The following is an 18,239-nucleotide window of genomic DNA, read 5'->3' as shown; positions in this document are numbered from 1 at the left end:
TTAGAAAACACACTCCATCCAACATCTCTCCCCTGAGGAAAAGAGAGCAGACCGAGGTGTGGTCGCCGCTCTGGGGCGAGTGTTTGGCGTGTTGAACTCCTTTTTTAAATTTCTTCTCATGGTAAATTCAAGCGCTTTAACCCGTAGGACGACCTTTATTAGTTGCAGAAAATGTTTGTGGGGACAGATGAAGCAGCTGCCGGGCCACAGAAACCACAGGCGACCCCACCAGTTGACCATAGGAAGGGCCTTTGGGAGAGAGGTGGGATTGATGTTCCTCTTTTCATTAGAAGAGTTTGGAGTGCACTAAAATAAAGCTCTATGACTGACCACAGACATTAATCCATGCCATGCTCTGGCAGCTAGTGACCAATCAGAGTCTGGAACCTTGTTATTAGAGGACGGCTTGTTACGGGGTCTTCAACACAGAGCTGCGTAATCTAACAACCACTCCAGAGGCTTCCAAAGAGCGACTATCCGACATACCCAAAACTGCAAACTTAATCCAATTCTTCACTCAACACAGCAGAAGAGATTTAACTCTCATGAATAACTAATTCATTATTAACTACATTCCACACATCAGTAGTTGCAGGCAAAACATTCCCCAAAAGGAGTTTGCATTGCAGGAAGGAGTCAACAGGTGAAAACAGACCTGCAGCACCATCTACCTGCAGATGAGAGGAGGTGCTGGAAAAAAACAATATTCGGCTATTTTTGTTGATGTATTCAAAAGAGAGCGATGTGATGCGGTTGCTCTAAGGGTGGCAAAAAAGGGTTGAAAAAAAAAAAAATCAAACTATCAGTACCTAATTAAAAAAATAAAGCTGGAGAAACTTTTATTGATTGTATTTATTGATGCAAGAGATAAGAAGTTTTGCTCAATCAAATTATTTCCAACTTTAGTGAGAAAACACAGTAGTTAATTAGGTCTCCTACTTTCAAATACAATAAAAGTAGTTGTAAAAAAAGAAAAGAAATACATTCTTATGATAAAGTCATCGGATTTAGCTAATAATTTCCCAATAATCATACTTGTATGTGCACAAGTACAGAGACCGTTCGGTGATTCGTACCATAAACATGTCAACACATCAGGTAAGTCAGATGTGTAAAATGTAATGTCAGGAGCTACATTAACTTGCTGCCCTCTTGAGGAAAGCGAAAGATACCTTGTAAGTTTGCAGAACATTCTTGAGAATAAATAATACAATTTCAAGTAACAAGAGTGTTTTAGGAGTTTAAAAAAAAAAAAAAAATCAATCTTACAAAGCCTTCCCAAAAAACAGGAAATAATCAAATGTCATATTTATACATTATAGCAGTATTTTTTGTTCATTTATGGTAATGACATTTCATAACCGCAGATTTAAAACAGAAACATCTTTTTTTTCTCTTTTTAACGAGTTCAAATGAACTACCGAGTTCAACAAGCTGTTGTGTCCCCAAAATCTTTGTTCCATTTGGTATACATATCAAGAGTTGATGGGCTGACAGTGGGCTTAATGCGCTTCAGGGAATCCTCAAAGTCCTTCATCTTGATGTTACGCATCTGTGTATACAGACAAACAAGCATACGATTAAATACTGCTGCATAGTGGTTCTTAAAGAGGCAGAAAGGAAATATCAGTGGTACTGTGAATATAGCGTTACCTCACTAGCAGCCATACTTCGGACTTGGTCTGGACACAACTCTGTGAGAGAGGATTTTCACATAGAAAAAAAAGATGCAGATTTAGCTCGTCACAGAGGCTGAAATATACACCAGCGATACCATGATGTGAGGAGGACATCTTACCTCTGATTGGCCCAAGCGCTGCATCTTTGGCTAATGACATGAGATCACTTCCTGAATATCCTGCACTCACTCTATCAAGGTAAATATTTAGGAATTAATGCATGTACACACAATAAATAATGCTGTAAAAGGCTGTATGACATTTAAATATCAAACTCACTTTGCGAGAGAGGACAGCTCATTTTTGCTCAATGGATTCCCGTGCTTTTCCAAAAGGTTTTTCAGCAGCGTTAATCTTGTCTGGAGGAACAAGAGTTACATCATACACACACACACACACACACACACACATACACACATACATACATACATACATATATATATATATATATATATATATATATATATATATATATATATATATATATATATATATATATATATATATAAATAATGCAACATTTACATTTCAAAGCCAACAAAGACACTGATCATCGGCATAAACTGTGAAAATGGTTGCAATGTAAATACCTCGCCGTCAGGCAGTGCCACGTAAATCCTTTTTGGAAAGCGCCTGTAAAAGATGAACACGAGAGGAAAACTGCAGTGAGCTTGTAATAAATAATAAAAAGTACATAATGATGCAGCATGTGGAGTTGCAGCATGTACCTCAGTACTGCTTCATCGAGCTCCTGAGGCCGGTTGGTCGCCCCCATTACGAGCACCCTGTGATCCTCCCCTGACTGCACCTGAAACCAAGAAGCATTGTCGTGAAAATGAAACCGCAGCTCTCCGAGAGAACGGTGACTTCAGCGCTCAGGTGGATGAAAACAATGTCAGAGGCTGCTCTCACCCCATCGAACTGAATGAGGAACTCGGTCTTTAATCGACGAGAGGCATCATGTTCTCCCTCCCTCCTTTCACATAGCAAGCTGTCAACTTCATCTGAATGAAAAATAGATTTTTTTTTAATAAGCAGTATATTTATGAGATGCAATTTTGGGCATTTGGGGCACATTTAGTCAATAAATAGACTATAATAATAATAATAATAATACGTAATACGAACCGATAAAGATGACAGAGGGCTGCAATTCTCTGGCAACTGCAAACAGTGCTCGAACAATCTTCTCACCCTCTCCTAGCTGTGATAGCAAAGACAAGACAGGTAATACAAATAAATAAAAACAACACACACACACACTAAAATATAGTGTAGTGTGGAGACCTGCTCCAGACAAAAAGTGCACTAAAAAGTGTTTTCTTACATATTTAGACGTCAAAGTGGCTGCGCTGATGTTGAAGAACGTTGAATTTGACTCTGCAGCGACTGCTTTGGCCTAGTAGAGGAAGGCAGGGTTGCAATTAAAATCATAATACTGAGGCGGTTTGATCTGGACGAATGCGTTTGCTGTGTTGAAAAGAATATTTGACTTACCAGCATTGTTTTCCCATTTCCAGGCGGGCCAAATAAAAGCAAGCCACGGGCCGGCGCTCTCAGGCCAGTAAAGAGCTGAATGACATAATGTAAAAAAGAAAAGAAAATTCAATCTAATCTGAAAAAGCAGAAATATAGTAAGCTGAGAAAAGATATTAATGAGTGATCACCTCTGGTCTTAAGGCAGGGAGAATGACAATCTCTTGGAGTGCTTGCTTGGCCAAGTTCTGCCCTGCAATGTCTTCAAAGGATACAGACACTCCACTGCAACAAACACAGGTTGTTTTTTTATATTATTTAATTTCCACCAACAGCTAAATGTGCAGTTGTTGTATTAACATTGCTACTAAATACCTGTCGACAATTTCATTCATAATCAAGTTGGCATGTTTGCTGTCCACATTCTTGAAGTTTTTCATGTCCCTCTTTGGAGGCAAAGGTTTCCCCGCTGTGGGTTTCCCGTTTGGAGCTTTCCCAACCCGTGGGGTCACCTTAAGCAGGAACAAAAACATCCAGAGAGCAGGACACGCTTCATCAGAATCAGACATCTTTAAAACAATGACACAACTGGGCAACTAAATGTCATTTTTAAATCACCTTTGGATCAGTGGATCTGGATGAGGGTCTACCGAAAGTGGAGGGCCTGGTGTTGGTGGACACGCCTCGCGCTGCATGCTGGCTTTTAGGCACAGGCTTCGGTTGTGGAGGACTTGAAGGTTTCTGTGGAGGACTTGAGGGTTTCTGTGGATCACTCCTCCTCTTAGATGCCATCGTCGCCTCTGTGAAGCGGGAACAGAATTCACACTAAGCATCACTTGTCCAGCTTGGATAACTAATGAGTTGGCATAGCCAAGTCTAAACAACGATGCAACTTACCCAGAAGTGCGAGCCTATCTTTGGCCATGGTGAGATTCGTGACCATTTTATCTTGTAGTCTCTTTGCTCTGTCATATTGCTCCACTGCAAACAAAACATAATGTGTGAGACTACCGCTATTGTCATACAGTGTGCAAACAGATGGGTGTTTGTGTACTACCTTGCCCCGTGATCTCTACTGCAATACCCCTCTGAAGCTCAGAAATCCCCTTCTTGTACCACTGCACAGCCTCCTCTGTGTCTCCTGGCGGCACAGGGAAGAGTGTGTGTTTATTACAAGCTGCCACAGCACACTTACAACAGCACACACCGCACCGCCTGTCTGTCTGTCTGTCTTCCACACTGTAAACAAACCTGTGTCTGCTTCGTCGATCCTCAACGCCTTCGATACGTACTCAAACGCCTGTTTGTGGTAGTTTTTAATGACTTCCCCGCTGTCTTTGCCCTTACTTGCCATTGTTTTTAGCCGACGTTAACGTCACGCACGTTACCGTATCCGCCTTCGCCTAACGTTGAGCTGAGCTCGGCTCCAGCCCCGCCGCGACACCGGATAACGGAAGAGTGCACGGTACCGTCTGTTGTCGGTTGTTACTTGGAGTTAGCCGCTTCTTTTTAAGTGTGAACGCTTGATAGTAGTGCTCGCCATACCGCTCCGTTCAGACCCGACTGTATACAAGAAGAGGATGTTGGCGTCATGACGTCAGCGATTGGTTTGCGGACTGACGTTTTGAAGCCTCGAGTTCCGCGTTGAGGCGGTCACCATCTTGGATTACGGCCGTCGGCCCGTCGCCATTTTGACTTTTTGCAACCAGTGAACTGAAGTGAAGTAGAGCAACATGTCAAACACAAGGTAGCCCAGTCTAAAGCATACCTTTCTTTATGTTATATTGTACTCTAAATGGGACCATAATAATAATAAAAGCATTACTAAATGAACATCATGCTATATTGAAGAAACTATTGAGACCATAAACTCATGTTCACTACCTGCTAGCTCTAGTTTACAGACCAATAGCACAAACATTAAACATATGTAAGATAATGGAAAGGACGATAATAGAAAGGTTTTATGAACTTGAGAAGAGCGGAATGCTGGCAAGTTATCTGAGGGGTTTTGGGAAAGGACCAAGGGCCTACATCGGATGGATAAGCAAGGATAGGGTGCAACGTAATTTTCAGGAGTTTTTCAAGACTATTTTTAATATTATTTAATTAATTTACATTTTTAATAGGGATAAATTGTAAGTATATTTTCCGCTTCACACTCCGGAGCAGACGGTGGCGCCAATGCACCAACAAAATGGATGACAACTAGAAGACGAAGAAGAAGGCGGAAGAAAAAGAAAAAAAGAAAAGAAGAAGACAAACCAATAATCCTCTGATTCCGACAGTGACAGCTGTGGTGCTGTAATTTCTCGTCTGGCTATACGATAGCGGCACATTACATATTGTTTTATTTATATGTTGTGCCTTTCCAATTTTGACAACAGCGCCAGACGGCCTGACTAACTGCCGTGCGCGTGTCTCTCCAGCTCTCTCAGTCTTCCACCGGCACCGACACATCAACGGCCAGCTGACGGAGCGGAGCTCGGTAGCCAGCTAACGCTAGCTCGGCTGTCTTTCCAGGCGAACTGCTCTTTGTCTTTAACGAGCAAGTCGGCTAGCTGGCACCGCCTCTCCTCTGTTGTTAGTCGACACTGGCTCTTGCAAAGAAACATTTAAACTTTTGTACGCCTGACAAAGAGTTCAGCAGACCAAGATAGGCGGCTTGGGAAGCAAGATGTCGAACCGAGTGGTGTGCCGAGAAGCGAGTCACGCCGGGAGCTGGTACTCCGCTTCTGGTAACTGTCAACACAACACAACACCGTCCTTCCGTGTTAGCAGTGCTAGCTGATACTTTGTGTCACGGTAGTCTGTGTTGTTGCTTTTGTTGTCTTTATATTTTATTTTGTGTAACCGTCGTTATCTTGAGGATGACTTTTTTTTTTTTTTTTTTTAACCGTCTAATTCCTGGATTGCCACAGCAGATGGTGACGGCTAGCGTCAGGCAGGTAGCATTAATCCATCTGGGGAAAAGTGGACTCGCTAACACGAGCTGCTGTTGACAGCCTCCTCTCTGTGGCCCCTCGGGTGCATTGGTTGCCTGGAGCTTATCCAGCGCTTCTCCTGCTCGGACGGTCGATGTAATTTTTCTAAAACCAGCAGACATCTGCTGCTCAGCGTTTTTTTGACAAAGCGATCAAAACTTTGCATAACTTCCTGGCCTCTGTTACCTGCTGTTTGGCGAATTTTGACATGTCCGTGCCCAAAACGGCTTGCCAGCTACAATATAAAGTTAAGCCGCTCGTATTTTGTGTGGTTTGGTCGATCTCGATGAAGTTAGCGTTAGGTGCAGGAAGACTAGCTGCCATGAAACAAAGGACTGGGAAGGGCAGAGCAGAAAGCTTCATGTTGCACCCCTTCCCCCCATTTTAATGAGCTAGCTGCTGATTTCTTGTTATTAAACACCGACACCCTGTCTGTTTATCCCTTTTTAAAAGAATGGTTTATTGCGTTGTTTGTAATAACAAAAGTTACTCTCATGATAATCGTAAACAAAAACATGTCCATAAGCTACAATGAAGGCAGATCGTACGTGAATCCACCACGATCACGATCGTTTGTTTGTTTTTTACGAAACTAATTATATCGGTTATCACTTTTCCTGCAGACTTAATTTGATACATTGGTCAGCTGTGTTTGACTGATGTTGACGTGACGTCACCAACTCTGGCCACCAGTAAAGACAACTGAGATGAGCAGTAAACAAGTTTAAAATTAAGTTTCATTGTAAATTACGTTTATTGTTTAACCTGGACCAGGAAGCAGAAGGCTCTAGATTGACAGTGAATTATTGTTTTTATAATAACTACACTAATAATAATAATATTTTAATGACAATATTTAATCAACCACTATTGCCACATTTAGATTAGGGATCATTACAGTGACATATTGCCTTGATTGTAGTGATCCATACTTGTAGCTTTGCTGTGTCTATCAAAATGTCAGTCTAGAGAGAGAGAGAGAGAGAAGTAATCGTTGGTCCTTTTAACCCAGTAATCTGAACTCTTTTTATTATTATTATTATTATTATTATTATTTATTTTTAAATTCTACCTTTTCAGGATCCCAGCTGAATGCACAACTAGAAGGCTGGCTGTCCAAAGCAGAGTCCACAATCAGACCAGCAAGGGCCATAATAGCGCCGTAAGGTCACGTTTAATACAATCTGAACATGTCAAAAGGTATCTGAGAACGCAGACTCATTCTAATCTGACATGTTTTTTTGGCTGCAGGCATGCTGGGTATACCTACTGTGGTGGGTGTGCAGCATATGCGTACAAGCAGGTTGATCCCACTGTTACGTAAGTCATTCAGTTTTCATCCTATTCCTTACATAAGAAAATGCTTTCTGTTACTTTTTCTGATCTTAAATCCCCCTCCCCCTCCTTCCCCCCACAGAGTGAACAGATGTTAGTTCAGATAGTAGAATATAGTGCTGGAGGTGTGCCTTTTGTGAATAGAGTGAGTGAGATAAAATCCTGTTGCCCTTCAGTCGTAGGGTGTTCATCCTGGGACCTTCACACCATGTGCCCCTCTCCCGCTGTGCCCTGTCACCTGCAGAGATCTATAGAACACCTCTCTATGACCTGAGAATCGACCACAAGGGTATTCACTGTTTTCACTCATGACATTGTGATTTCTACTTTTTTGTGTGCGTGTTTGTCGCTCAATCTCAGATGTTATCGCATGCTAATGAGGTAATTATTTAGGACCGTGTTTTAAGGGTCATGTGAGGTAGTAACATAACCAGTTTTGATTGCAGTTCAGGTTTGTTTAGTGTAGAATGTAGTGAGTGTTTCCAAACACTGCCAAACACCAAATGAGGCAAACATTTTTTTTCTAGAAACACAAAACAACCTGAAAAACAACCCAGAATTTGTTGCTTTGTCAATTATGAGGTTTTTCTCAGCTAGACACTTATCAAATGAGTGTGCAGCTCCAAAAAAACGACTTAATCAGTAGACACTGTCATCATAACATGCACAAATTAAAGTGAAACTCACCTCTGTTTTACAGTTTATGCTGACCTCTGGAAAACTGGGTTGTTTGAGCGGATGAGTCTGCAAACAGATGAAGATGAGCACAGTATTGAAATGCACTTGCCTTACACTGCTAAAGCCATGGAGAGGTAATGCATATAGAAGTGGCATTCATTGAACTAAAGAATCAACACTATACACTTACAGAGGGCGGGATGAAGCTTTTTCTTAAAGGTGCCTTGTGGAGTTTTCTTCTAAACAAACGCTATATTACGTGATAAACAAAAAGTTATATTTGCATTCAGTTTCTCAACAAAACACATTGTGTGAACCCTTGAGCTCCAACACATGTGGCGAATGCATTTCCTTCCTCATAAAACATTTGCAAAGCCAATTTATTTTATTAATAGAAGGATTTTAAATCCTGCATTGTTTACATTCATGTTTACTTGCTAGCGTTCTTCTTCTTCTTGCCTGTCTTTTGCTGTCACATTCCAGCATATTTCGCCGTGTTACTGTCACTTGTAGATCTGTGCACTAGTGTGACACCGTTGGCAGGAATGTGTGTCGCATTCTGTTCATTCTTTTCATTAACCTTCTCTATACATTGTTAACCAGCATCACATCGGTTCAAAGACACATAGGACATGGGGCATGCACAACAGCCCTCTTGTTAGGTTGGAAGGAGTATTCTTGGTTTAGAAAAGCAGGGATCGGGTAGTAGGAAGTGAACTGAGCAAGGAATGACATGATCAAGTTGAACATACAATGTGGTGTTGACTGATGAGACATATTAGTAATGTAGGTGTTGCATATAGGGTCCAGAAGAGCAGCTTATCATGTCGTGCGCCGGCAGTTTGCCATTTGTTTTCAATGATAGATGCTCTCTGGAAAATAAAACTCTATTAATGCAGATTTTATTTCCTCCCATGCCCATTGAACATCATTTTGACAAGGAGATGCAGTTATTGTACTCAAGTTGTTAGTTCAATAATCTGATGTTGCAGCCACAAAGACGAGTTTAGCATCGTCCCTGTGCTTGTGGGTGCCCTGAGTGAGTCCAAGGAACAGGAATATGGGAAGCTGCTCAGCAAGTACCTGGCAGACCCTTCCAACCTTTTCATTATCTCATCCGACTTCTGCCACTGGGGTAGGTGTCGACAAAGAAAAGCACTGAAAATGACACTCATTCTCACTCAGCCATAAAAGTGGTTTTTGATCTGATCTTTTTTGTATTTCTCTTTTTGAAGGTCAGCGGTTCCGCTACACATACTATGATGAATCTCAAGGGGAGATCCACAGGTCTATCGAACATCTTGATAAAATGGTAACCGCTGAGATGTATTGAATAAAATGTGAGATCATTGTGTACAAAAAAAAAGAATATGAAAAGATTATCATTAGCCATGAGGATGTGGGTAGTATTTTGGGATCCAAAAGCTTGTTATCTTGAACACAATTTACAGAAATGACTGCTTTCGAGAGCTTAAATAATCAAATTAAACACAATTGTATTGAGAAACATGACCTTTTTCTCTGCTTCTGAAGGGGATGGGCATTATAGAACAGCTGGATCCCATGTCTTTCACCAACTACTTGAAGAAGTACCGCAACACCATCTGTGGGCGTCACCCAATTGGGGTGCTTCTAAATGTAAGTACCACAGAAGAAGAGCACTATTTAACGTCATGTAGAAATGTTGAGTTCAATCGACTGTTTGCTAAGCTCGGCCTTCCTCGGTTACTGATGCTACGCCTCTACGTCAAGCTTTCTGTCCTCACACACGCAGTTCATAGTAAAATGTTTTATCCATCCACTATGCTCATGTGCTTGTGCTTGGCTTTTGTAAAGGATGAATTAAGGTACCACCTTCCAAACTCTTCATATTGAGAGTACCCTTACTGCAGCCTTCATGCGCAGTGCTTTTACATGTGGGGAAATCTAAAGCTTGACAGGTGTAGTAAGTTGAAAAGCATTATTGGGGGAGGGGTTTAGTGAAAAGTAAATTGGCAGTGAAGACCTGTAAAATGTATTAAATGGGTTAGTTAGTTGGAACAAATACCTCCTGTTGTGAGAATGAGACATTATGTCTTTATTGCCCAACTAAGTGCAGCTGTTACTGTTTTGCAGGCCGTGGCTGAGCTGAAGAAGTCTGGTGCAGAAATGAACTTTTCTTTCCTGAACTACGCCCAATCGAGCGAGTGCAGGAACTGGCAGGACAGCTCCGTGAGTTACGCTGCTGGGGCTCTCATCGCTCATTGAGGTCGACTTTCGCAGGGGCCACCGCAGCGCTGTCGTCCTGCCCTCACTGTTTATCGCCATAATCCGACCCAGACTCCCTCCCTCTCGCCCCACCCCACCAGTTACGCCCATTATTTGAAGGAAGGACCTAGACACTCAAAGCCAATATAGTCTTCTTTCTCTCTCTCTCCCTCAGCTCTCCTCCGCCTTTCTCCACCCTCCTCTCAGTTTTGAAGTGTGTCTTAGAGCTTATGGTTGAAATATTTAGCTTGAAGTGCAGTTTTGAGCTCACGGCGGGGCAAATGGTTACAGAATAAAGGAAGAGTGCGTGTTATTTTGTCTCGGAGTAAGCGTTAGGAGGGAGAGATCTTACTTGGATTCAGTCCCATTTCGTTTTCCTGACGCAATGGATTTGAGTGGTAATAATGCAATCGTTACATTTGGGCTCCTGGCAATCTGTGCTCATGTAATTTTGTCTCGGGAAAGGAATGAAAAATAAAAATTGCAGATCTTATGGAGCATTTTTAAATTTTGCCAGATTAAGATGCAATGAGTATTTGACTGCCTGCTTCATTCAAGACCGTGTCATCGGTAGTTGCCCATTTCTCAACATGTTGTAGTTGCTCACAAAGGGCTGCACCCAAAAAAAGTTCACTAACTCCCCCCACTGTACAAACCAAAAACATTATTACTATTACTTTATCCAATGTTATCTTTAATTCATATTTTACTCCTATTTTATTTCTCCCTTTTTCAGTAGTTTTATTAGACGTGAAAGTATTTACTCAAGTAGTGTGTAGATTTGAGCAAAAGCAGTGGTGTCGGTTAAGCTCTAAAGCCATCAACATCATCTGCCCAATAAATATCTTCCAGATTCCAATGATATGCCTGTAGCATGAGAGATATATTTTGCGGGGGGCCAGAATCCAGTGTACCACAGAAATGTAATCAAAGCTGGATGTTGTGTAAATTACTCCAACACAGACACCTCCAGTCTTTGTTTACACAGTCACCTTGACTCTCTGGAGGTAATGAGTCGTTAGGAGATTCGAGGGAACATTCTTTTTTGCTAGACTTGTAGAAAATGTCTTTTGTTACACATTCAGTTCTGTAAAGAGCAGCGACGTCCACCTGATCTGCTTAAGTTGTTGGAAATGTTATTAGATCTGTTCACTAGGTAATCTACATCTGTTTGTGTTGATACATTTTGATTTAAGAATGCCAAAAGCTATTGGGAAAATATGAGTCATCCTTATTTAAAGGTTTTCTTTCCAGTGTCGTCGTCTCTGAGTGTATAAGATTTCACTTGAGTTACTCTCGAGGCAGTCGGAGTATCATTGAGACACGGTCAACAAAAAACAAGTAATAGATGGCCCGTGCTTTAAGATCAGCACAAAGTCATCATGTTTTCTATAAGGTTTACAAATCTTATGGAGAAAAGAGACAGTTGCTCCTTGTTGTATTTTGGAATCTATTAAAAAAAACATAGATATTTACTGAATGAAATGTCAAGCACGAGGGTCACTTTTAATAACTGAAGAAAAGAAAGTGTTTCTTTTTTTGCAAAGTAATAATCTATGTGGTCCTGCTGCTTGGACTTATCTGAATATTTTCAAAGATTAACAAACAAAAGTACAAAAGCTGAATGCAAAAACCCGCTTATCCTTAGCGCCAGTATGGGCTTCCAATGACAACATGACCCCACTGTCTGCTGATATTTCAATATCACTGACTGCTTTTCACTGATGCGGTCCTCTTCACCATAAGAGGCATCTCACTTAGCATTTATGCTCCAATGTCTGGCTGAAAGATGAATCCTCCGACTCACTTGACCTCTGACGCTATCTCGAGGGAAACTGGTAAAGCGTGACACACTGTGCTCTTGTGCCTTTTATCACTGTTGCACATATAAAGTGTATTCTCACTGTTTAGTCTTATTGTTGTACTTTTTAGTTTTTCCACATGTACACGACTGCTTTCCTAGTGCCCAGCGACGTGTCCAGCTCACCCAGCGCTCCAGTATGTGACCTGGTGACCGGCCCCCTCATCTGTTGGTGGAAAATAGCACCAACAGTTCTCTCTCTCTCTTTTCTCCAGCTCACCTCATTCCTCTAAAGAGAAAAAGGCTGAACCTCAACACTGTTCATTTTCTGTTTATGGATCTTCCTTTGTCTTTTAAAAATGTGTTTTGTTTTGCGTAGAGAATGGGAACTTACATGTCACAAACCTAAAGTATACTACTTAACTACTCCCCCAATGGAGTTTTTTTTATCTCAGGTTCCACTGACAAAGCATCCCAAAAGGTTCTTCGGATAAGGCCGTGGATTCATGTTACAAAACAAGTAAAATATACTGAAAAGCTGATCTGGTGTCTGGTTCTTCAAGTATTTACAAACATAGAAAACTACAGACTTGGTATATGCATTTTGTTGTTTAATCACTGCCTTAAACGTATATGTTTATTATTTCAAAGTTGGACGGGGTTACCAGCCTCTTACTTATTCAGCAGATCAAGCACAGCATGGTAGTTTGGTTGTAAAATGTGCAATATTCAACTTTGTATGGTTTTAAAACATGTTTGCAGTGCATAATAGTGCATTATGCTACTAATGTAGACATCCTTTGTAGAATATAGTGTAGCTTAAATGTTTATTTAGAGTGGAGACATTTAGAAATGCCACCAGCAGAGGGAGCCAGAGGATTGAAAGACATCTAGTGAAATGAACAGTGCCTTCATTTCAGAAACTAAAAAACTCTCCAGGTAGTACTGCATATTCTATGAAAATACACTGATATATACAACCTACTTTCTATGAGGGTTTTAATCGTCAGTTTTTGTCGAAACAGATTTAGATAATCGTTGATTCAACTTTATACAGTAAGTGTTGCTTTTGAACAGCATTGTATTTTATAGAGCGGTGTTTGTTCTTTAGCCCACCCACATTTTTTATAAAAATAATAATTCAACAGCTACATCCTCAAATAATAATCAAATTGAAGCAACACCTATCTAAAAACAGTTTTTATTAAACAGTACCATACACGGCCATTAAATGTATGCGAGTAAATTTGCATAAAACCCCAATAGATGATGTCAGGCTGTAAATCTGACCTACTTTATTTACAGCATTTCTACCAATTCATGTGTTTCGTTCTGACCTATGTCTCCAAATAACAATGCAGCATAATTTACATTAAGAAATTTGATGTACAATGCCAATTTGTAGCAACTTGTATTTGTATTGTCCTATTATTTAGAGTGAGATTGTTGGGCTGAATGTTTAGGATCATTCATTTCACACATACATGAGGTACATGAACACTGGGTCGCACATTTCAGAGAGAATTTAAAAACATGTTACGAGTCCTGAAAAATACACATTTATGGTTAGGAAGTCTGCATTCGAGACTACATGTGGACTTAATTGTGAAGTCCTGTTCAAGTGCCTCAGCTTGTCTCCATTATTCCCTCTCATTGATAAATGAGGAGGACAGGAAAAGCTTCATTGAAAGTCCGTAGCTCACCCCAGATTTACTGACGCATAAGAAATAGAATCAGAGCGACATCCTTTGAGAAGTGGGGCAGATGTTGCTGCGTGTGTCTGTAAACAGGAAGGACGCGAGAGGAGCTTTCAGGACGGGCTGGTGGTCGTCTTCACAACGGATTCAACGCAGCACAGTTTGCTCCAATGACAAAGACAGCCCTTTAAATCGGAGAACTCATTCCAAGGTGGAAAGGATAATAACATCACCTCAAGCAATGTTTGTACCCACGCTGTGAGAACGGGAGCACTTGCATTTCAGATTGTGACACGCCTATCTGTTTGAGAGGAGTGAAGCCTGTATAAATCCATTTAACTTCATACGGAAACTTAAGATTAGTGACAAGAGGAGAAGATAAGGTGCTATATGCACTGCCACGAGGACTTCGTCCGCTATCTCAGCTGTGGGATGATCCTGACGGGACTCGGACACCTGGTTTATCACAAGAAGATACAGACCTCCTACGGGCGCCATATGGGACCCTCTCCTCCGGGGAGGACGGTCCCAGCCAGGCGGGCTTGGTTCCTCCAGGAGATGCCGGCACTCCTGGTCCCGCTGCTGTTGACGCTCACCGGGCATAGAGCCTCCAGCGCGGGGAAGTACCTGCTGCTCGGGACCTTTTGCATGCATTACTTTCAGAGGTAATAGCAAAGACACGCCTAGTTTTGACCATTTCATGTGTATGTCAAAGGAAGAGTGAAAATGCACTTTGAAATATATTGCAGTGATTAGTGTCATTCAAAATACAAGATTAAGGCAAGACAGCTTTTTTCAGTTAATTTACACCTTGCTTATGGTTTGTAGTTTTTCCTCATATTTCCTAATACATTTAGTTGTATATTGGCTTTTGCTTGTAGAATATTATCACACCTTACATTTTTTATATTGACTTATTTTCTAATATTTGTATCTTACTTACTTAGCCTGTTTGTGTACAGTGTGGACATCAAAGGTATTCTTACAAGACTGATTCACCAGGGAAAGATGATTTTTTTTATAACTAAAACCTGATATATATATATATATATATATATATATAATATCAGCATCATTATACTGTATAATGATTGCAACTTATACATTTGTACTTTGAACTAGAATGTGAGAATGTGGTATTGCCTCTAATCATGTCTCCATAGATGTACAGTGTGTTCACAGCCACTGTTGTAAGGGAAAGTGAGAAACAAGTTAAAAAAAACACAAAAAATATACTTCAAATGGAGTCAAAAAAAGGAACTTTGAAGAGGAGATTTCCCACTGCTATAATCTTAAAGACAAAACCACTGAAACGTATTGGCAACCATGGCGCCTTTTTTGCCTGCACTTACATGCTAAAACATTCACACGAAATCTCTTCTCCGTCTGTTTTCTTTGCATGTACCAGCATGGATAAAATTCACTGTTATCCCCCTCATCGTTCCACCTGCTGTCTCTGCTATTCCTTCACCAATCACAGGACGTTTGTCTACTCTCTGCTGACCAGAGGAACACCTTTCCCACTGGGCGTGATGGTGTCAGCAGGCGTGTTCTGCTCTCTGAACGGTTTACTGCAGGGCCACTATCTTCTGCACTGTGCCCAGCTGGGTGATGAATGGTCAGCTGACTATCGCTATACAACTGGTAGGAGACATATTTAGTCTTTGCTTTTGAAAACATTTCATAAAAAAAAAAAAACCTAATGACTTGTATCATTGTATGTGCCTCAAACATTTCAAAATTAAATAAAAGATACAAATGTGATATTCTTTTCTTTCTACTGCTTTTGTTGTTTAGTTAGCCACTGTACAGCCACTTTGCATTTTTGCATTTTCTTTATTGTTTAATTTCCTAAATTAATGCACTCTGCTGTTCTGTTGTACATATTGAGCATTTTTCATTCCTGATATTTTGTGTGTCCATAGAAATGTAACTTGCTTGCTACTGTGACAAACACATTTCTCCTTGGGGATGAATAAAGTATACATCCATCCATCTTTTTCTAGGCTTACTGCTGTTTTACATGGGAATGGCCATGAACGTACATAGTGACTATATTCTACGCAACCTGAGGAAACCAGGAGAAGTAGTCTACAAAATACCCACAGGTAGGAAACGAGAGATCCCACCTGAACAAGCGCTCGTCCACTCTGTGCTGGGAGTGACCTGCTCTTCTCACTCTCCTACAGGAGGCCTGTTTGAATACGTGTCTGGTGCCAACTACCTAGGAGAGATAGTGGAGTGGTTCGGCTATGCTGTCGCCACATGGTCCCTTCCGGCACTCTCATTCGCAATGTTTAGCCTGTGTTTCATTGGACCACGAGCCTATCACCATCACAGGTGCCTAACAACTGACAGTACATGCACACTCGCCTGCCAAACTACATGCTGTTTCTGAGTGATGGTTGTTATCTTCTGCTCCTCTGTTGCAGGTTTTACCAAGAGAAATTCAAAGACTATCCCAAGTTACGAAAGGCTTTAATTCCATTTATCTTCTGAGAGAAAAAGAACCTGACTGTCATCTTGTAAGGACAGAACATAACTCAAACCAGCAGCCAAACACCAGCACAGTGTGAGAGTCTGTTTCCTGTTCCTATTGCATTTTAAAAAAGAAATTATGCTAATTTTACTGCACAACAATCGGTTTTGGTTTTGCTTGCAGTCATTATCCAAAACCATTATGCACTGATTAACTGTTCAACTCTTTCTATTAAAACTGCGACGGGAAAAAACTTTCATAAAGACATTGATGCAATCATTTGGTGTACATCTGAATATATTTTGTGATATGGTACACAAGTTTATTTTAATGCAGATACAAAATGTACAAACTGTAAAAGAACTTATAGCAAATGTAAAATCTCATCACTCTGAATTTAACTCTGATTTCAATTTGTCTGACATTTAATGTATCGAAACATTGTGCTCAGGGAGGCATTTGTGAAACCTTCAATTGCCGGTTGGTCTTTGCATTTTCATAGTTGTCAGGTTGTGAAATCATTTCACCAAATCAGCAGGTTTAGACTGGTAACGCACAATGCAATGGAAAAAAAGGGAGGATTACCAATTGCTTGGTATGATGTTGGCTAAAAACTATGTTGCAACTGTGCGGCACCACCTAGTGCTGACCCAAGACAACTGCAGCAGAAGCACGCTGGTTTGGAACACAGTGGATCAGGGGCGACGCATATTTGGTGGTCAACCCCTGAAGTTAGCAGCGCACTGGTTCCCTTTGACACAAATAAAGCCTGTGGGATTTCTTAATTTGATTTTAGATTATGGCAGAAAATAAGCTCTGTGGCAAACACAAGTTCATGATAGTTACACTTGTTGCAAGATAATCTCCACAAATGAACACCACTTTTCTGATTTTTTTTAAAGCATTAATACAATTGGCCGATGTAAAAAGAGACGGTATAGAAAGGTGACGGTGCACTGAGATGCACAGAAATAGCTACATCTCCTTAGCTCTGTTAGCGCCTTGTAGTTTTCAGACCACGTTCACACAAGATATGTTTTGAGATGAAACCTTCACAGCACAACATGAGACTAACAGCCTAAAATCTTGTGTTAAAATAATACAATTACACCGAAAAATAGCATTCGCTGATTGGTTCTTAGTTTTGACAACCAATCAGCTCTTTGATCAGGTGACCGCCAGGCGTTTCCCATCATGCCCCGGGTCTTAAAAACGGCGGAGAGCAACTGCATCTGCCCACGTGTGCATGACGTCGGAGCAAGTCGGGATCAAGGAATGGATTCAATCGTCTCCAACGAGCCCAAAACATTTGGTCGAGGCCGACTGGTCGGCATGATGAGGTTCTCTCGTCTCATTCAGCCGCTTGATAGCAACCGCCTTTTCCAAAACACGTAAAAACCTTCAATGCTGTAGCACAAGCTGTTGTACATTGTATAACAAAAGGATCTCAAAGAACACTCTCTTCAGCTTGTGTTAACCACAGACCTTTTTCTTTTTTTGGCATCTCTCCGAAAATTCATCCCGTGAGACAAGAGAACAGGAAGTGCAAAAACGCTAACTCACTTTGGGGTTTAAGGACTCATTCCTGCTGCACTCATCCGATAAAGAGCCAAATTATTTTCATTCACTAAATAGGGATCTACTCTCTCAAACATCATATCATCAATGACAAAGAGGCAACAATTGAGGCATCAATGACAAGACAACAACACAAAGAGGTACGCCGGTTCCAACGACTGACACCAGGATTCAGATCTGTGTCGAAATGGAATAAAACTTAAAAAAAGAGAAAAAAACACATTCATTCCTCATTTTGATCATCACAAACTATAAAGTTCCATCCTGAATAAAAGGCCTATTCTG

At 40.9% G+C, this 18,239-nt stretch overlaps 3 protein-coding genes across 4 annotated transcripts; 2 read left to right on the top strand and 1 right to left on the bottom strand.

The window, feature by feature from the left end:
• Positions 1–865: 865 nt before the first annotated feature.
• spast (spastin) lies at positions 866–4,545 on the bottom strand. Its single transcript, XM_079229329.1, has 16 exons — positions 4,407–4,545; positions 4,213–4,296; positions 4,053–4,136; positions 3,774–3,955; positions 3,531–3,667; positions 3,347–3,440; positions 3,177–3,251; positions 3,007–3,078; positions 2,808–2,883; positions 2,592–2,683; positions 2,408–2,487; positions 2,270–2,312; positions 1,959–2,038; positions 1,799–1,869; positions 1,654–1,694; positions 866–1,552 (listed from the first exon to the last, which is right to left on the bottom strand). Exons 1-16 carry the CDS (start codon positions 4,507–4,509, stop codon positions 1,427–1,429), a joined length of 1,440 nt encoding a protein of 479 aa, XP_079085455.1. The 5' UTR covers positions 4,510–4,545; the 3' UTR covers positions 866–1,426.
• A 1,209-nt stretch (positions 4,546–5,754) lies between these two features.
• memo1 (mediator of cell motility 1) lies at positions 5,755–12,740 on the top strand. Of its 2 annotated transcripts, XM_079230174.1 has the most exons (9): positions 5,755–5,893; positions 7,220–7,301; positions 7,391–7,459; positions 7,651–7,763; positions 8,175–8,286; positions 9,145–9,287; positions 9,388–9,464; positions 9,686–9,790; positions 10,268–12,740. In XM_079230174.1, exons 1-9 carry the CDS (start codon positions 5,833–5,835, stop codon positions 10,397–10,399), a joined length of 894 nt encoding a protein of 297 aa, XP_079086300.1. In that variant the 5' UTR covers positions 5,755–5,832; the 3' UTR covers positions 10,400–12,740. The 2 variants fall into 2 exon arrangements, with proteins under 2 accessions (XP_079086300.1, XP_079086301.1); XM_079230175.1 differs by lacking the exon at positions 7,391–7,459.
• Positions 12,741–14,287: 1,547 nt separating this feature from the next.
• LOC306747218 (3-oxo-5-alpha-steroid 4-dehydrogenase 2-like) lies at positions 14,288–16,396 on the top strand (the record flags this gene model as incomplete). Its single annotated transcript, XM_079230247.1, has 5 exons — positions 14,288–14,562; positions 15,378–15,541; positions 15,904–16,005; positions 16,087–16,237; positions 16,330–16,396. The coding sequence occupies 5 exons, from the start codon at positions 14,288–14,290 to the stop codon at positions 16,394–16,396; spliced, it is 759 nt and encodes a 252-aa protein (XP_079086373.1).
• Positions 16,397–18,239: the final 1,843 nt, after the last annotated feature.

Source organism: Taurulus bubalis (assembly GCF_910589615.1).
Source record: "Taurulus bubalis genome assembly, chromosome: 14".
In the NCBI taxonomy this organism is placed as follows: Eukaryota; Metazoa; Chordata; class Actinopteri; order Perciformes; family Cottidae; genus Taurulus; species Taurulus bubalis.
The sequence above is the reverse complement of the archived record's forward strand: the minus strand, read 5'-3'. Positions and strand labels throughout refer to the sequence as shown.

Bases quoted from the DNA above. Each gene is read 5' to 3' on its own strand.
- spast (XM_079229329.1), bottom strand. From the start codon at position 4,509: ATGGCAAGTAAGGGCAAAGACAGCGGGGAAGTCATTAAAAACTACCAC. The intron at 4,297-4,406 runs GTTTGTTTACAG...CTGTGCCGCCAG, and splicing joins GATCGACGAAGCAGACACAG to GAGACACAGAGGAGGCTGTG. The intron at 3,441-3,530 runs GTATTTAGTAGC...TGTTTGTTGCAG, and splicing joins ATGAATGAAATTGTCGACAG to TGGAGTGTCTGTATCCTTTG.
- memo1 (XM_079230174.1), top strand. From the start codon at position 5,833: ATGTCGAACCGAGTGGTGTGCCGAGAAGCGAGTCACGCCGGGAGCTGG. The intron at 5,894-7,219 runs GTAACTGTCAAC...CTACCTTTTCAG, and splicing joins GAGCTGGTACTCCGCTTCTG to GATCCCAGCTGAATGCACAA. The intron at 9,791-10,267 runs GTAAGTACCACA...ACTGTTTTGCAG, and splicing joins CAATTGGGGTGCTTCTAAAT to GCCGTGGCTGAGCTGAAGAA.